General features: G+C 50.3%; 2 protein-coding genes across 3 annotated transcripts; one reads left to right on the top strand and one right to left on the bottom strand.

The window, feature by feature from the left end:
- On the top strand, positions 1 to 3,864 carry HSPB7 (heat shock protein family B (small) member 7). The gene is made up of 3 exons (XM_059914396.1): positions 1 to 282; positions 752 to 885; positions 2,061 to 3,864. Exons 1-3 carry the CDS (start codon positions 102 to 104, stop codon positions 2,238 to 2,240), a joined length of 495 nt encoding a protein of 164 aa, XP_059770379.1. The 5' UTR covers positions 1 to 101; the 3' UTR covers positions 2,241 to 3,864.
- Positions 3,865 to 15,011: 11,147 nt separating this feature from the next.
- Positions 15,012 to 17,385, bottom strand: SRARP (steroid receptor associated and regulated protein). Of its 2 annotated transcripts, none has more exons than XM_059895091.1 (2): positions 17,141 to 17,385; positions 15,012 to 15,863 (listed from the first exon to the last, which is right to left on the bottom strand). In XM_059895091.1, exons 1-2 carry the CDS (start codon positions 17,232 to 17,234, stop codon positions 15,415 to 15,417), a joined length of 543 nt encoding a protein of 180 aa, XP_059751074.1. In that variant the 5' UTR covers positions 17,235 to 17,385; the 3' UTR covers positions 15,012 to 15,414. The 2 variants fall into 2 exon arrangements, with proteins under 2 accessions (XP_059751074.1, XP_059751065.1); XM_059895082.1 differs by having other exon boundaries at positions 15,012 to 15,845; positions 17,141 to 17,329.

Genomic DNA, 17,385 nt, shown 5'->3' with positions numbered 1-17,385 from the left:
GGGGCGGCAGTCGGGGCCCGGCACGCTCCCTCCGAGCCTGCTGCCCACGCGCCCTCCTGTCTACCCTGCCCACCGGCCAGGGCCCGGCCACCCGCCCGTGGATGAGCCACAGGACCTCCTCCACCTTCAGAGCGGAGAGAAGCTTCCATTCTTCCTCCTCCTCCTCCTCGGCCTCCCACACCCTTCCAGCCCAGGAGCCACCCATGGAGAAGGCGTTGAGCATGTTCTCCGAGGATTTCGGCAGCTTCATGCGGCCCCACTCGGAGCCCATGGCCTTCCCAGGCAAGTCCTCCGTGGGGAGGGGAGGTGCACAGGGAGGGGACACCTGCTCCAGGGCACCACCCGACGTGGCTGCAGCTGCCGAGCTGCCGGGAACAGGTGCCGTACAGCTGCAGCCGCGTGTGACCACCGGGACAGATGTGGCCACAGAGACAGATGTGGCCGTGAGAACAGGCAGGCCTTCAAGAAACAGCTCTGGCCTGGGGGTCAGCTACACGCACCCCCACTCCAGGCCTGGGGTGGGTCACTACAGACATATACACACACCCACCCCACCTGTGCTGGGTAAGGCCCCATCCCCCCAGCGGAAAAGGTAGGCTGCAAGAGGGCGGGTGGCAGGGTGGTTGAGGAGGAACAGCCGAGGGGGAGGTCAGGCCCGGGGCCAGTCCCTTCCCTCCGGAGAGGGAGCCGGAAACCTGGGTTCTGAGTGCCAGCCTGCCCTCTGCTCTGCTCACGGAAGCCCTCCCCACAGCCCATCCCGGGGGGCAAGGCAACATCAAGACCCTGGGAGATGCCTATGAGTTTGCCGTGGACGTGAGCGACTTCTCACCTGAAGACATCATCGTCACCACCTCCAACAACAACATCGAGGTGCGAGCTGAGAAGGTGAGCCCACTCCCCGCCCCCAGACCCTGGGCCCCACACCTGTACCCTCTGCCCCGTGTCCCCACTCTCGTGTCCCATCGCGGGACCCCGCACCCTGCCCAGTACCCCCCAACCCCCAGGACAAACTAGAGGCCTCGCTCCTGTAGCTGGTGGGCCACGGGACCCCCATCACTGCCTCTCTCTGCCCCAGGCTCCCAGATCCTTTCTTCCAGAGTCCAGGGCAGCTGAGGAAGCCACAGGGGATGGGGTGGGGGGAGGGATGTTGCGGGGAGGTGAGAAGGGAGATGAGAGGAGGGAGATCATGGCTGAGGCAGGAGAGCCCTTCCTGTGGGCATCTGGATAGGTGGGGGGCTCACTGGTCCCTCACCTCCGGACCCCTGAATTAGGCCCAAGGTTGTGCAGAAGCCCTGCAGTTCAAGGTCACACACACCCCAAACCCCACACTCCCTCCACCCACAGGTCTCAGGGTCACTTGGTCACTAGGGTCTCTGAGTCCCAGCTCCTAGGAGGCCTGCACCCTGGAGGAGGGTGTGGCCCTGGCTGAACAGGGATGCTGCCCCCAGCGGGCCAGAGCCACTGCTGCTCCTTAGGGAAGAGGGTCGGCCCAAGGCTGCCTCTGGATCCCCCTTGGCCTGGCTTTCTTCCCTGAGCACAGGAGGCTGGATGCCCGAGGGGCGCCTCTCAGGGCAGCCAAGGACTGTGGGCACCAGGACCAGTGGGCAGCACGTGCCAGCCCTGCCATCCTCACCAGTGACTCAGCCGCCCCAGGCTCCTCTGGACACTATGTGCTGGCTGAGTCACGCAGGAGGGGCCGCCGGCCGAGCCCTGACGGTGGACACCGTGTATCCGGGTATCCAAGAGGGCTCAGCTCTGCTCTGTGCCATCTCCTTGCTGCTCAGGAGCCCCAGATTCTGCCACTGAGTCTCCTCCCCATCTGAGCTCCCCCACCAAGCCCTTGCCTCTCCCCTGGGACCACTGGAGCTCCTCTAAGCACCTCGGCACCTGTCCCTGCTCAGCCCTGGCCAGCCCCTAGGCCGGGCCTCTGCACCTGAGAGCAGAACCCCTCAGCACATGGGGGTCCAGCTAGGGTTAGACTGGGGAGTAGGGGCTGTGGCTTGACGTGAGCAGGACAAGGGCTGGGGGCAGCCTGCCCTGACCCATTACCCCTTCCCCAGCTGGCAGCTGACGGCACGGTCATGAACACCTTTGCTCACAAGTGCCAACTGCCGGAGGACGTGGACCCCACATCGGTGACCTCGGCCCTGAGGGAGGACGGCAGCCTCATCATCCGGGCTCGGCGCCAACCACACACGGAGCACGTCCAGCAGATCTTCCGGACCGAGATAAAAATCTGAGGGCCTCCCCCTCCCTTCCCCCAACTCCCCCATCTTCTCCCCCACTGGCTGGCCAGAGTGGCTCTCCTGACCCCCTCATGACAGCTTCCGGGACATCTCAGCCCAGGTTCAGGCCCTGACACCTCCACCCCAGGCCCCAGGTGGGTCATCCCCTCCAAATGTGGCCTTCTGCTCTACCCAGGGCAGGCCAGGGCCCCCAGATTCCAGATGTGGCCTCGTTCGCTTAATCCAGAATAAAGGGATTGGGATGGGGAACAGGAGATCCTGAAGAACCCAGTTTGGGGAAGGGGGATTGGGACAGGCAGGATCTCTGGGCAAATAATCTGCAGGACAGACAGACCAATTCTGATCTATGGAGTCTCTGCAGGGCAGGGGCAGGGGGACTGGGGACCTGGGGACCTGGGACCCCCTTGGCCAAGGGGAGCGGGAAAGGCAGAGGGCGATCACAGGCAGAGGTGCCCAGCTAAACTGAACTGCCCGGGCACAGGGAGGCCAGAGGAGACAGCCATGATGGTCCGCTTCCCCTCTGCTGCTCTCCAAGCCCCGAACCAGCTGCCAGGCTGTCTGCCCACAAGGTGCCCCAGCCAGCCAGCTGTGCCAGCGCAGGGCCACATTGTGTCTGTATATAGATGGGGTTTTTCCAATACAGCTGGTTCGTGATAAACTGTGTGAACCGTCTGTTACCTGCTCATGCCCCCAGGTAAGCCTGGGCCAAGGGGTGGGGCTGATCCTTCTCCCTCCCACCCAGAGACCTGGGCTCCCGGGGCTGCCTCCACTGCAGACAGGTTACCCAACAGAGGAAGCACAGATGGGGCTTTGGGTCCTCAAGGTAGGACCCCAGCTTCCTGCCAACCTTCCCTTGTGGCCATTCACCTCCCCCATCCTGCCCTCTATAATCCGTGAAGCTATAGGCTTGGTGTATGTATACACACACACACACAAACACACACACAGACAAACAGGCATACACACATGCACGTGCACACGTGCACACTTATCTTTGTCCTTCAAATACTATACATTACCACTGGTTAAAGCCAAATTCGGAACGTTCTAAAATCAGATTTACAATCTCCATTCTTCTCAATGGGGACAGAGTCTGAACAGTTGAGCGCCCAGCTTAACCACTGATGGTTGGATTTGAACCCATGATGTCAGAAGCTGCTCTCAAACCACCCTCCCAGCCCTCCGTGCAATGGGGGGTAGCTCCCCTCATTCTGCCTCTCAGCCTGTGCACCCTGCGCCCACAGTTTCCTGCTAGAGAATGTCCTAATCACAGGAAGAGTCCCCACCCCAGTTCCCTCCTAGTCCCCAGTCCAGGGCGAGGACCTCCCGTCTGCCTTCATTCTGGGGAGCCCCAACTGCCCCCCGTGACCCTGGCTCAGTCTCCCACATACAGAAGCAGGGGTGATGGGTAAGGGTGGTTCCCAGTTAGTCGGGGCCCCTGGAGCAAGTGGCAAGGCCAGCCTTGGCCCTCTGCACCTCTTTGGTCAGTGTTCTGTAAGGTGCCCTCTCACCCCTGCCATTCTGGGGCCCTTAGGAAATGACTGGAGGTGGGGGCAGAGGAGGGTCCTGGAATTGTACCCTGCACACACAATAAACAACAGAATCATGGACTTCTGGAGATCACCCGCCTGAAGTTCTCAAACTTGGGATGGGGCTGGAGGTAGTAGAGTGCGAAGGCCAGGGATGAACAGACATACCTTTCTTGAGATTTGGGGGCAGGGGTGGTAGCTCAAGCAAAGTTCAAGACCTCACAGAAATGTGGGTGTCCTTCGGCCTCCTCCTTTGGCTCCCAGGTCCACCAGGGCAATAATCTGGGAATTATTTCTCTGAAAAACCTTGCATCGCCTTCTCTTCCAACTGCCAGCCCCTGCTACTACCTGCCAGGCACTGTCCCAGGCACAGGGACACCAAAGTTGGGCCAGCTGCACTGGGTTGCTCTTGAAGCCTATCTCGTACCAGATGGGTTCTAAGGACCAGAGAGGCCGAGTGGCTAGCCTAGGGTCACACAGCCCCAGGGGCATAGCCCGGCTGAAACCTGGCTGGGAAGCTGACTGGTTCAGGGAGTCTGAGTACCCTTTGGAGGGACTCACACACACCCCCAGGCGCTACTGAAATCGGAGATCCAGGCGCTCCTCAGCGCAGCTCGGTGCAGACGGGAGGAGGGGAGGGAAGGGGGGGCGCGGTATTTCCAGCCTCTGTGACTCACTGATTCCACTGGGCTATTTGCAGCCCGACACTCATCGGCGAGGAGTTGGGGGGAGGAGCCAGACCAACTTTCCCCTTCCCTCGACCCCCACTTGGGGTCAGGCTCACCTTGGCGTCCCGACCCCAGCGGCGTCCCTCCCTGGGCCGGGCTGGCAGGAAGCTGGGCTGGGAAAGGGGGCATTTCCCTAGTGGGACCGAATACTCCCCACCCCGCAGGCCCCAGCAGCCCCCTCCCCAGATCCCGGTTTTAGAGGATGAGGGCTGCTCCGCGGACAGAGCGGCCGCTGGGGACGGGGCACGTCTAGAGTGAAGGTGCCCTCCTGCCAAGGTGACCCTGCGGAAGAGGAGGGCGGGGACGTGGGGACTGCAGCTTTCTTTCGTTGGCTCCGCCCCCTGGCGCCTGGGCTGGCCGCCACGCTTTGTCTCCACTGGCCCCCCACACTTTCTAGGCTAAATATAGGCCTGGCTGCGGGCCCTGGGCCCCGCCCCCGCCCCGTGAAGAATAATTATAGCAGCCCCATCCATTGAGCACCTAGTGTGTGCCAAACACATGCTCATCCTCACAACAATCGCAAACGCAAGGTAGGTACCAAGGAGGACAGGAGGTTCAGAGAGGTCAAGCAACTGGCCCAAGGTCACCCAGCTTGGAAGTGATATGGTTGGAATTTGAATCATTGTCTGTGACTCTAGAAGGTCCTCTGCTGGGTCACACAGATCAGTCCCCCACCACCAAAGGGCCGAGGCAGCTCCCCTGCTCCCTTCCTGTAGAGGGAAGGGGAACTCCTACATCTTAGAGCTTTTAGAGTGGGGGTGGACAGGAGGCCGAGGTGGTTGAAAAGATGCAGCCTTCTAGGGCTAGAGACCTGGAAGAAGGTCCAGGTCAGGTGGTGCCAGAGGGGTGTGGAGGACTTAGGAGGTTCCATCACTTTCAAAGTCCTAGCCCAGGCCAAAAGCCTCCTCCTCCAGAAAGCCCTCCAGAGCTACCAGCTCGGAGTCACAGACAGAGCCCAAAGAACCCTAGGTCCAAAACTTGTCTTTAAAAGAAGCTCAAATTCAGATGAAAGGAGGACATGCCTGGGGGTGAGGGCAGACCCTGAGGCTTGGTTGGCCAGCCCTGTGTCCTCTGGGAGTCACTCCAAACTCCTCATGCTTTGGTGGTAGGACCTAGGCCCAGGGAGGGGTAGGATCTTGCCCAGCGTCACACAGCAAGTCAGTGGCAGAGATAAGGTGAAGACCCAGGACTCTAGAACTTCAGGCCAGAGCTTCTCTACCAGACCAAGCCCCCATCCCCAGGCCACCCTTCCCTGACCCACCTCCAACATTGTACCCCTCCATCTCCCCCCTGCCCCCATCCTCTTCCCAGTCTGCCTTGGATCCCAGTTCTGCAATGGCAGAAGATGCCTTATTCTGCCCTCTTGCTCCCAAGCCTGGCATGGGAAAGGAGCTAAGTAAATGTTTGTAGAATTTTTTAAAAAGCTAAGAAGCCTCAGTAAAGGGTGGAGGATCAATTGCGGACTCTGGAGTCACACCGTCTGGCTTCAAATCTTGGCTCTGCTGCTTCTGAGCTTTGTGATCTTGAGTAAGTAACTTAACCTCTCTGTGCCTCTGTTGCACCATAAAATGGTGCTTAATAGGATCTACCTGCTGTGGTTGTTCTGTAATTCACTTAAGGGGCTTGGCACATGGTGGTTGACTCTAGCCCACATATGCCATGCATTGAAAATGCCCAGAAGGGCTCATTCAGAGACCTGTTATTTCATTTAGATTTGGATCCTGACACCCCCAGTTCACCCACACTGTCTCTGGCTCCATCAAGACCAAGACTTGGGGGACTTCCCTGGCAGCACAGTGGTTAAGACTCTGTGCTCCCACTGCAGGGGGCCCAGGTTCAATCCCTGGTCAGGGAACTGGATCCCACATGCATGCCGCAACTAAGAGTTCTCGTGCCGCAACTAAGTAGCCCGTGAGCCACAACTAAGGAGCCCTCCTACTGCAACTAAGGAAGACCTCCTGCCGCAACTAAGGAGCCTGCCTGCTGCTACTAAGACCTGGTGCAACCAAATATTAAATAAATAAATAAATAAGACCAAGACTTGGGCTGGTAGGGCAGAGGAGCTGCCCTGTACCTGGGGTCTTCTCTCCAGGAAAAGCAGGTGAGGCGGATCTAGAAGGTAGGTTCCCCAGGGTCCTCTCAGAAGACCTGTCTGGGCCCTGGGGGTAGAGGTGGGGGAGAAAAGCACCTGGAAGCCTTAATTTCTCAGCATAAACAAAGATCAGGTAACCCCCTCCCAGGGCTGCTGTGAGCAACCAGAGAGAGATGGTGTTTTAGTATAAGCTCAATAAATGCTAAGCTCCTGTTAAAATCTCTGTGCTTGTTTTCTGAACAGGGAAAACCAAGCTTCCACCCTCTGGCTCTGCCCTCAAACAAGAGAGGGTCCTGAGGGGCATGGTGACTTGAGTCTGCTAGGTTGGTGCCTGAAGCAGGAGCCTCTGGGCAGGGGAGGAGGTGTTGTTTACAGTCAGCACAGCTGGCCTGGGGCTCACCCTGGGCAGCCAGCCAGGCCAGTCCTGAGCTCTGAGGCCCTCCAGGGCCTGGACCCAGGGTCAACCTTCCATGGGAGCCTGAGGGCTGCTAGACTGGGTGGGGGCCCCCTGAAGTGCCTCCCTGAAGGGCACAAAGCGAGGCTGCTGGCCCCAGGGAGCCAGAGAGGAGAGAGCAGGACAGCAAATCTGCCCCTTCAGCCCTGCCTTCCTTCCTTCCTCCCTCCCTCCCTCCCTTCCTTCCTTCCTTCTTTCCTTCCCACACAATTCTTGACCACCTATTATGTACCAGGCACTTTTAGGGCACTGGGGACACAGTCCTGATTAGGCATGACTGCCAACCTGGAAACACATTCACTGATTCACACATTCCACTCACTGGTTCACTAAAGTCTTTCATCTCTTTGTTGATTCATTCTCTCAACAGCTTTTCAGTAAGTTCCTGCAGTATTGTGGGTAGGTAAAGCTCGGAGGGCAAACTACCTCCATTTCAACCCTGGCTCTGCCACTTACTATCTGTGTGACCTTGGGCCAGTTGCTTAACCTACCCGAGCCTCAGTTTCCACATCTGTAAAATGGGACAGCACCTCACAGGACTGTGGTGAAGAGACTGAGCTGTTCTCTTCCACCTGTGTGCCCCCAGCTCAGTGAGGGCCTCACTCACGTGTTCGACCTCCAAACACTCCCTACACACTGCCAGGCCCTAGGCTGGGTCCTTGGAGAATGTTCATTCTTCCTTCCTTCACTCATTCAACACACATGAACAGAACACCTACAGCATAGTTCAGGGTTATGATGCTATGACTACGTAGTCACACTGCCTGGGATTGGGATTTGGGCTCTGCCTCTTTCTAGTTGGTGACCTTGGGCAAATCATTTCATCTCTCTGTGCCTCAGTTTCTTCACCTGTAAAATGGGAACAAAAATTATACCCACCTCATGGGTCTAGTGTGAGAGGAACTGAGGTGGCATGTGGTGCATATAAAAATATCAGTAGCTATTTTTCTAGATGAGAGGGATGCTGGTTAGAATGAAAGTCTGGCTTCTGAAAACTTGACCCCACCGGGTGGCTGGCCCCATGGCGCCGGCCCCTCGGCGCGCAGGTTCCCGCCCTCCCCACCCAGACCAGGAGGTGGTGCCTCCATTCTGATGATAGGGCGACACCTTCTGGCATAAAGCTAGACCTGCAGCCCCACACTTTTCCTTGTGGGTCTAACTCCCTTTGCAGCGACGTCTTTGGGCTCTTCTAGTCCAGTGATTCTCAGCAGGGGGAGGAAAGAGGAGGGGTTATATGTGGTCCAGACTATTCTCTCACCACCTCCCTAATCCTATCACCCCCCTTTGCCTGGATTAAGTTGCAGCCTCCTCAGCTTCCTCCCCTGCCTTCCTATCCCAGCGCAAGAGTTAAGGAATTTTTTTTTTTTTTTCCACACACACACACACTGTATTTCATTTTTACAAGAGATAAATAGACTGACACCAAGCATTGTACATGGATGACCACAACAAAAGCAACAATGATTGCAATTACCAAACATGAAACACACTCATACTATGTCATAATATTGACATTCAGTCCAGTAATCCTCCACTGTAACAGCTCCTTTACTTTGCAGTGAAAATTGATTTGTATATTCTTTGCCTCTGAGTCCTTGTGGGATTTTTTTTTTTTTTTTAATTCAGACAGAAAGTCACACAAATTATACTCATCCTCATCAGTTCACTCAGTCCCATGTAATTAATTTTTTTTTTCATCTTGATCTTTTGTTAGCACTTTTATGAGTTCATCAGTTTTTCATTAGAGTTCTGAAAATGCTTATTCATTCAGTTCAGCAGTACAGTCAGTTACCAGAAACCTGTACTTGTCAGAGTCTTTTCCATGAATTTCTTGAAGATGAAACCCTTTTATAGGAACATATTTGCAAAATCATCAGAGTACATCCAGAACTGTCTGTAAATGACAAAAGACTTAAAAATTATGACTACGGTTAAAGATTTGATGAAAGTTCATAATAATGCAGTTGACAAGAAAATTAGTTATTTCTGAGAAATACATTTTAAAGTAATAACTAGGATTATTACATATAACATTATACCAGAACATATAAGATTTTTAGAAATATCATGTAATGTCTGAAACATTTATATTAACATATTTCCATACATATTTCCATACACATACAAATATAAGATTTTTAGAAATTTCATGTAATGTCTGAAACATTTATATTAACATATTTCCATACAAATAACCCAATGAAAGTTTAGTATTAGTTGTTTTGTTTGTTTTTTTATACTGCAGGTTCTTATTAGGCATCAATTTTATACACATCAGTGTATACATGTCAATCCCAATCGCCCAATTCAGCACACCACCATCCCCACCCCACCGCAGTTTTCCCCCCTTGGTGTCCATATGTCCATTCTCTACATCTGTGTCTCAACTTCTGCCCTGCAAACTGGCTCATCTGTACCATTTTTCTAGGTTCCACATACATGCATTAATATACGATATTTGTTTTTCTCTTTCTGACTTACTTCACTCTGTATGACAGTCTCTAGATCCATCCACGTCTCAACAAATGACTCAATTTCGTTCCTTTTTATGGCTGAGTAATATTCCATTGTATATATGTACCACATCTTCTTGATCCATTCGTCTGTTGATGGGCATTTAGGTTGCTTCCATGACCTGGCTATTGTAAATAGTGCTGCAATGAACATTCGGGTGCATGTGTCTTTTTGAATTACAGTTTTCTCTGGGTATATGCCCAGTAGTGGGATTGCTGGGTCATATGGTAGTTCTATTTTTAGTTTTTTAAGGAACCTCCATATTGTTCTCCATAGTGGCTGTATCAATTTACATTCCCACCAACAGTGCAAGAGGTTTCCCTTTTCTCCACACCCTCTCCAGCATTTGTTGTTTGTAGATTTTCTGATGATGCCCATTCTAACAGGAGTGAGGTGATACCTCATTGTAGTTTTGATTTGCATTTCTCTAATAATTAGTGATGTTGAGCATCTTTTCATGTGCTTCGTGGCCGTCTGTATGTCTTCTTTGGAGAAATGTCTATTTAGGTCTTCTGCCCATTTTTGGATTGGGGTGTTTGTTTCTTTAATATTGAGCTGAATGAGCTGTTTATATATTTTGGAGATTCATCCTTTGTCCGTTGATTCATTTGCAAATATTTTCTCCCATTCTGAGGGTTGTCTTTTCGTCTTGTTTATGGTTTCCTTTGCTGTGCAAAAGCTTTGAAGTTTCATTAGGTCCCACTTGTTTATTTTTGTTTTAATTTCCATTACTCTAGGAGGTGGATCAAAAAAGATCTTGCTGTGATTTTTGTCAAAGAGTGTTCTTCCTATGTTTTCCTCTAAGAGTTTTATAGTGTCCAGTCTTATATTTAGGTCTCTAATCCATTTTGAGTTTATTTTTGTGTATGGTGTTAGGGAGCATTCTAATTTCATTCTTTTACATGTAGCTGTCCAGCTTTCCCAGCACCACTTATTGAAGAGACTGTCTTTTCTCCATTGTATATCTTTGCCTCCTTTGTCATAGATTAGTTGACCATAGGTGCGTGGGTTAATCTCTGGGCTTTCTATCTTGTTCCATTGATCTATGTTTCTGTTTTTGTGCCAGTACCATATTGTCTTGATTACTGTAGCTTTGTAGTATAGTCTGAAGTCAGGGAGTCTGATTCCTCCAGCTCCGTTTTTTTCCCTCAAGACCGCTTTGGCTATTCGGGGTCTTTTGTGTCTCCATACAAATTTTAAGATGATTTGTTCTAGCTCCATAAAAAATGCCATTGGTAATTTGATAGGGATTGCATTGAATCTGTAGATTGCTTTGGGTAGTATACTCATTTTCACAATGTTGATTCTTCCAATCCAAGAACATGGTATATCTCTCCATCTGTTGGTATCATCTTTAATTTCTTTCCTCAGTGTCTTATAGTTTTCTGCATACAGGTCTTTTGTCTCCCTAGGTAGGTTTATTCCTAGGTATTTTATTCTTTTTGTTGCAATGGTAAATGGGAGTGTTTCCTTAATTTCTCTTTCAGATTTTTCATCATTAGTGTATAGGAATGCAAGAGATTTCTGTGCATTAATTTTGTATCCTGCAACTTTACCATATTCATTGATTAGCTCTAGCAGTTTTCTGGTGGCAGTTTTAGGATTCTCTATGTATAGTATCATGTCATCCGCAAACAGTGACATTTTTACTTCTTCTTTTCCAATTTGTATTCCTTTTATTTCTTTTTCTTCTCTGATTGCCATGGCTAGGACTTCCAGAACTATGTTGAATAATAGTGGTGAGAGTGGACATCCTTGTCTCGTTCCTGATCTTAGAGGAAATGCTTTCAGTTTTTCACCATTGAGAATGATGTTTGCTGTGGGTTTGTCATATATGGCCTTTATTATGTTGAGGTAGGTTCCCTCTATGCCCACTTTCTGGAGAGTTTTTATCAGAAATGGGTGTTGAATTTTGTCAAAAGCTTTTTCTGCATCTATTGAGATGATCATATGGTTTTTATTCTTCAATTTGTTAATATGGTGTATCACATTGATTGATTTGCGTATATTGAAGACTCCTTGCATCCCTGGGATAAATCCCACTTGATCGTGGTGTATGATCCTTTTAATGTGTTGTTGGATTCTGTTTGCTAGTATTTTGTTGAGGATTTTTGCATCTATATTCATCAGTGATATTGGTCTGTAATTTTCTTTTTTTGTAGTGTCTTTGTCTGGTTTTGGTATCAGGGTGATGGTGGCCTCATAGAATGAGTTTGGGAGTGTTCCTTCCTCTGCAATTTTTTGGAAGAGTTTGAGAAGGATGGGTGTTAGCTCTTCTCTAAATGTTTGATAGAATTCACCTGTGAAGCCATCTGGTCCTGGACTTTTGTTTGTTGGAGGATTTTTAATCACAGTTTCAATTTCATTACTTGTGATTGGTCTGTTCATATTTTCTGTTTCTTCCTGGTTCAGTCTTGGAAGGTTATACCTTTCTAAGAATTTGTCCATTTCTTCCAGGTTGTCCATTTTATTGGCATAAAGTTGCTCGTAGTAGTCTCTTAGGATGCTTTGTATTTCTGCGGTGTCTGTTGTAACTTCTCCTTTTTCATTTCTAATTTTATTGATTTGAGTCCTCTCCCTCTTTTTCTTGATGAGTCTGGCTAATGGCTTATCAATTTTGTTTATCTTCTCAAAGAACCAGCTTTTAGTTTTATTGATCTTTGCTACTGTTTTCTTTGTTTCTATTTCATTTATTTCTGCTCTGATCTTTATGATTTCTTTCCTTCTGCTAACTTTGGGTTTTGTTTGTTCTTCTTTCTCTAGTTTCTTTAGGTGTAAGGTTAGATTGTTTACTTGAGATTTTTCTTGTTTCTTTAGGTAGGCTTGTATAGCTATAAACTTCCCTCTTAGAACTGCTTTTGCTGCATCCCATAGGTTTTGGGTCGTCGTGTTTTCATTGTCATTTGTCTCTAGGTATTTTTTTATTTCCTCTTTGATTTCTTCAGTGATCTCTTGGTTATTTAGTAATGTATTGTTTAGCCTCCATGTGTTTGTCCTTTTTACGTTTTTTTCCCTGTAATTCATTTCTAATCTCATAGCGTTGTGGTCAGAAAAGATGCTTGATATGATTTCAATTTTCTTAAATTTACTGAGGCTTGATTTGTGACCCAAGATGTGATCTATCCTGGAGAATGTTCCGTGCGCACTTGAGAAGAACGTGTAATCTGCTGTTTTTGGATGGAATGTCCTATATATATCAATTAAATCTATCTGGTCTATTGTGTCATTTAAAGCTTCTGTTTCCTTATTTATTTTCATTTTGGATGATCTGTCCATTGGTGTAAGTGAGGTGTTAAAGTCCCCCACTATTACTGTGCTACTGTCGATTTCCTCTTTTATAGCTGTTAGCAGTTGCCTTATGTATTGAGGTGCTCCTATGTTGGGTGCATATATATAGGAATTTTTTTAAAGGTAGGTCATGTTGCTGTCTGCTCACAATTTCCAATGATCCTCATCTCAGAATAAAATAAAAAGATCTGGGCTTCCCTGGTGGCGCAGTGGTTGGGAGTCTGCCTGCCGGTGCGGGGGACCCGGGTTCGAGCCCTGGTCTGGGAGGATCCCACATGCTGTGGAGCGGCTGGGCCCGTGAGCCGCAACTACTGAGCCTGCGCGTCTGGAGCTTGTGCTCCGCAACAAGAGAGGCCGCGAGGGTGAGGGGCCCGCGCACCGTGATGAGGAGTGGCCCCCGCTTGCCGCAACTGGAGAGAGCCCTCTCACGGAGATGAAGACCCAACACAGCCAAAAATAAAATAAAAATAAATAAATAAAGTAATAAAATAAAAATAAATAAATAAAGTAAAAGAAACAGATCCAATGTGGAGTCAGATTTAAAAAAAAAATAAAAAATAAAAAGACCTTGGGAATTCCTAGTGGTCCAGTGGTTAGGACTCCGTGCTCTCACTGCCGGGGGCCCTGGTTCAGTTCCTGATCGGGGAACTAAGATCCCACAAGCCAAGCCAAGCCATGCAGCACTGCCCAAAAAACAACAAACAAACAAACAAAAAACAAAGACCTCATCGTGGCCTGCAAGGCCTCACATGATATGGTCCCTGTTACTTCTCCAGCCTCTCTGTTTCGAGTGTGTACATGCATTGTCTCCCCCAGCTGGAGGATAAGCTCCTTCATGGCAGGGCCTCGTCTGTCTATCACTGCTCCATCCCAGGGTCGAGCCCAGAGATTAGCACACAGTGGGTGCCCAACAAATACTTGGTGAATGAATGAATACTCCAGCCAGACTGAATAACTTTGGTCCTTCTCCTTGGAACACTCCCCATCCTGGCCCCCTTGCCTTTGTATGACTCACCCACTGGTCAGATTTTAGTTTAGATGCCACTTCCTGCAGGAAGCCCTCCTTGATCTCCTCTCCCTAATGGGCTGGGCATCCTCCTCCAGCCCCAACATCATTCTCTGTGCCCTTACTGTTGCACTTACCAGAAGCTATTGCAATAGTCACCTTCTTCTTGCCTCCCCCACCAGGCTGTGAGCTCGTTGAGGACAGGGTCTGCTCTCTCTAGATCCCCTCTGTTTAGAAGAGACCCTGCCAGGACGAGAGGCCATCTGCTCTACGGTTAAGAGCAAGAACTTGAGCACCAGGCTGGCTTGGGTTCTAATCCCAACTGTACCAGTCGATGGGACCTTGAGGGCATTCCTCAACCTCTCTGTGCCTTGATTCTCTAATCTGTGAAATGGGTACAAAACAGTGCTTCCCGGTACTGACACTTGGAGGATGTCACTTCCCTGGCACAGACCAAATGGTCAGTACATGTTAGCCACTAGTGTTTGTAAGAACCTAGTAAAACAGTCATTGAATAAATGAACATTCAGCAATTTTAATCCAAGAGCCTTGAGACACTCTTCCTCAGATGAATCTCACACAGCTCTGTGCATCTCTTAGACCTACACCTCTCCTCACAGCAACCCCCACTTCCTGCTGAGGACAGGACTGCCCTGTGGGGTAGGAACAAAGCCCCCAACCCCCTTTTCTGTATCCCTAGAGGCCAGTATAAGCCTGGTATGCAGCTCAATAAATAATATCTCTTATTTTCATTCATTCAAACATGATACTCCATTCCCTTTCTGAACACTTCTGCCCCCTCTTGAGAAGCCAGTTCCCCTTACTTCCCATCCCACCTGGGCCTTTGATTCTCCCATCCTGAGTCCTGTGCCCTCCGGGTGATCCCTAGTGACCTACACACTTGCACGTGAGCTGACAGCAGGTAATGTGCTACCCCTGCCCATTGTGCTGGGAGGTTCTGACTCCTGCTGTGGGCTGAGATGCCAACCAGGTGACCCTAGGGAGGATGGTTTGCAGTGCTGGCTCCTTCTCATCTTTTAGATCATACTTTGTTACCCACTCAGAGAGGCCTTTCCCAATCACTGTATCAGAAAAGCTCTTTGCCCCATCATTTTCCATCCCAGCACCCTGTTTCAGTTTCTACACAGCACTCATTACACTGTTCAAAATCATCTTTATTAGGTTGTTTAACCTTTCTTCCCCACCCCCAAGAGTACAAGCTCCAAGAATGCTGTAGTATCTTCTTTAGCACTTTGCAGGTTCTGGCATGTGGGAGATGCTCCTTCAGAATTTGCTGTGTTAGTGAATTAGTCTCTTTCTATGTGGCGTTGCCTTATCCTGCTTCCGCTGAAAGGTGAACAAAGATGGAGAGGATGGAGAAGTAGGATACTCGTGGCTGTTTCAGATGTCCTTTAGGGATCTAATGCTCCTTCCTTGGCTCAGGCACAAAAGACTTCTACTTGGCTGGGGAAGAGGGAGTGAACCCTGGGAACTGCATCCGCTGAACTCTGGAGCTTGGGTTGCCAGCCCTTTCCTCCCTTGGCCAGGCTCTTCCAGTTAATCAGCCTGCCCACAGACACAGGAGGAGAGGGCTTTGAGCGAGACTATGACCGTTCCCCAAGCTGAAGACCTCGAGGACACAGTCTTCACAGGGCCCCCCTTGGCTTCAGGAGCACCCTGGAGGCAGAGTGGGCTGGCTGGGGAGGAAGCTGGGGCCGTAGTCTCTCTGCAGGGTGGCAGGGGGCCCCTGGTCTGGGCAAGGCCTCCCCCACCTAGGGGAGCCTCCTGAGTTACATGGCGGGGCCGGTTTTCCCCACATAACAAGATGTAAGTCTTCATTGGAGGGATGACAGGTCCTAGGTTGGGACTAGGGACGCGGGGTGGCCCTGGGAGTGCTGCCAGGGAGATCTGTTTCCCATGAGTACAGTCGATAACAAAAGTTAGGTGAGCTTTGGGGATGGCCTTCCGATGGCGGGCCGGCTTTCCACCTAGAAGGAAGGAAAAGACTAAAGATTTGTGTTAGCATTGAAAGGGATATGGTTCCATTAATTCATGTGTTCATTCACTTGTTCATTCATTCAACAGGGATTTTTTTTAATTTAATTTTTATTTTATATTGGAGTGTAGTTGATTTAGCATGTTGTGTTAGTTTCAGGCGTACAGCACAGTGATTCAGTTATACATATACATCCATCCATTCTTTTTCGGATTCTTTTCCCATATAGGTTATTACAGAATACTGAGTAGAGTTCCCTTAACAGGGATTTAACTGCGCGTTAGTTGACGCACAAAGATGGGAAGACAGTGGGGCCTGAGAGCGTGTATTTCAGCACTGGGGAGACCTGAGTTTAAACCTGGCTTCCCCCCATATCAGCTCTCTGCCTTCCAGGAACATGGAGGCCACTGCCTCAGAGCCTCTCAACCCCACTGTGCCCACGTGCTGCCTGAGCATCTTGTTGACATGCAGATTCTGGTACAGCGAGTGGGTCTGGGGTGGAGCCTGAGGGTCTGCATTTCTAACAAGCTCCCAGGGAATGCCGGCGCAGCTGGTCCACAGGCCACACCATAGTGAGTAGTAAGGGGAAAGCCCCGGCCACCTCCTACAGGTGAGGAAACTGAGGCTCAGCTTGTACAGGTGTTGGTGGTCCTCAGGGAACATCATGCTGCTCTTTTTCCTTCCCCACCCATAATCTTGTCTATCGGTCCCCTCTGCCCTGAGGATCCCTGCTCTGTCCACCCCACCAAACGGGGAGAAGCCAAGAACCAATCAATCGATTTATCAATGAAGCAAGTGCCAGAGCACGTCTCTCTGAATCCAAAGCCTGTGCTCTTAGAAAAGTAACGTTTCAAGTTACCCAAATAATAAACAAATCCATCCTCTTAACTACGTGCTCTTCACTACGACACAGGCTTCAGAAGGAAGCTTCTGTGCTGGTAGGTTAGTAAACACAGGAAATACAGTCGATCCTTGAACAACATGGGTTTGAACTGCGGGTCCACTTATATGCGGATTTTTTTCAATAAATACCAATTACTACACAATCCGTAGTAGGTTGGATCTGTGGATGTGGATACGAAGGGCTGATTATAGTTATAAGTGGATTTTCTACTGCGTGGAGGGTCAGCGCCCTTAACCCCCAAGTTGTTCAAGAGTCAACTGTAAATGAAGCCCACCCATGGCTTGAGAATCCTGGTGGCCTGCCCTCTGCTGCCAGCACCTCCCCCCCAAGCCTGCCCAGCCTCCCTCAGCTGCAGGGCTGAGGCACCCTCTGCCACCCCTCACCTGAGCTAGTCTCCAGGTCCGTCTCCAGGCCCCTGACTTGGGGGCAGGCTCTCAGGTCTCTGGGGTCTTCTGTTGGGACTGTTACTGATTCCATAGCGCCTGGCTCGGCACTGGCAGAGGCAGCAGTTGTCAGCAGCCTTTTCCAGGATGCAGCTCCCACCCGAGGACCAGACGTTTTATATTTACCAGCTCCGGATCCGCTGAGCGAATTCCACCACGAGCCACAGGAACTGGCTTGGAGCAGT

This window comes from Balaenoptera ricei, chromosome 1, assembly GCF_028023285.1.
Source record: "Balaenoptera ricei isolate mBalRic1 chromosome 1, mBalRic1.hap2, whole genome shotgun sequence".
Taxonomy (NCBI): Eukaryota; Metazoa; Chordata; class Mammalia; order Artiodactyla; family Balaenopteridae; genus Balaenoptera; species Balaenoptera ricei.
Note: the sequence above shows the minus strand (reverse complement) of the source record. Positions and strands in the feature narration are given on the sequence as shown.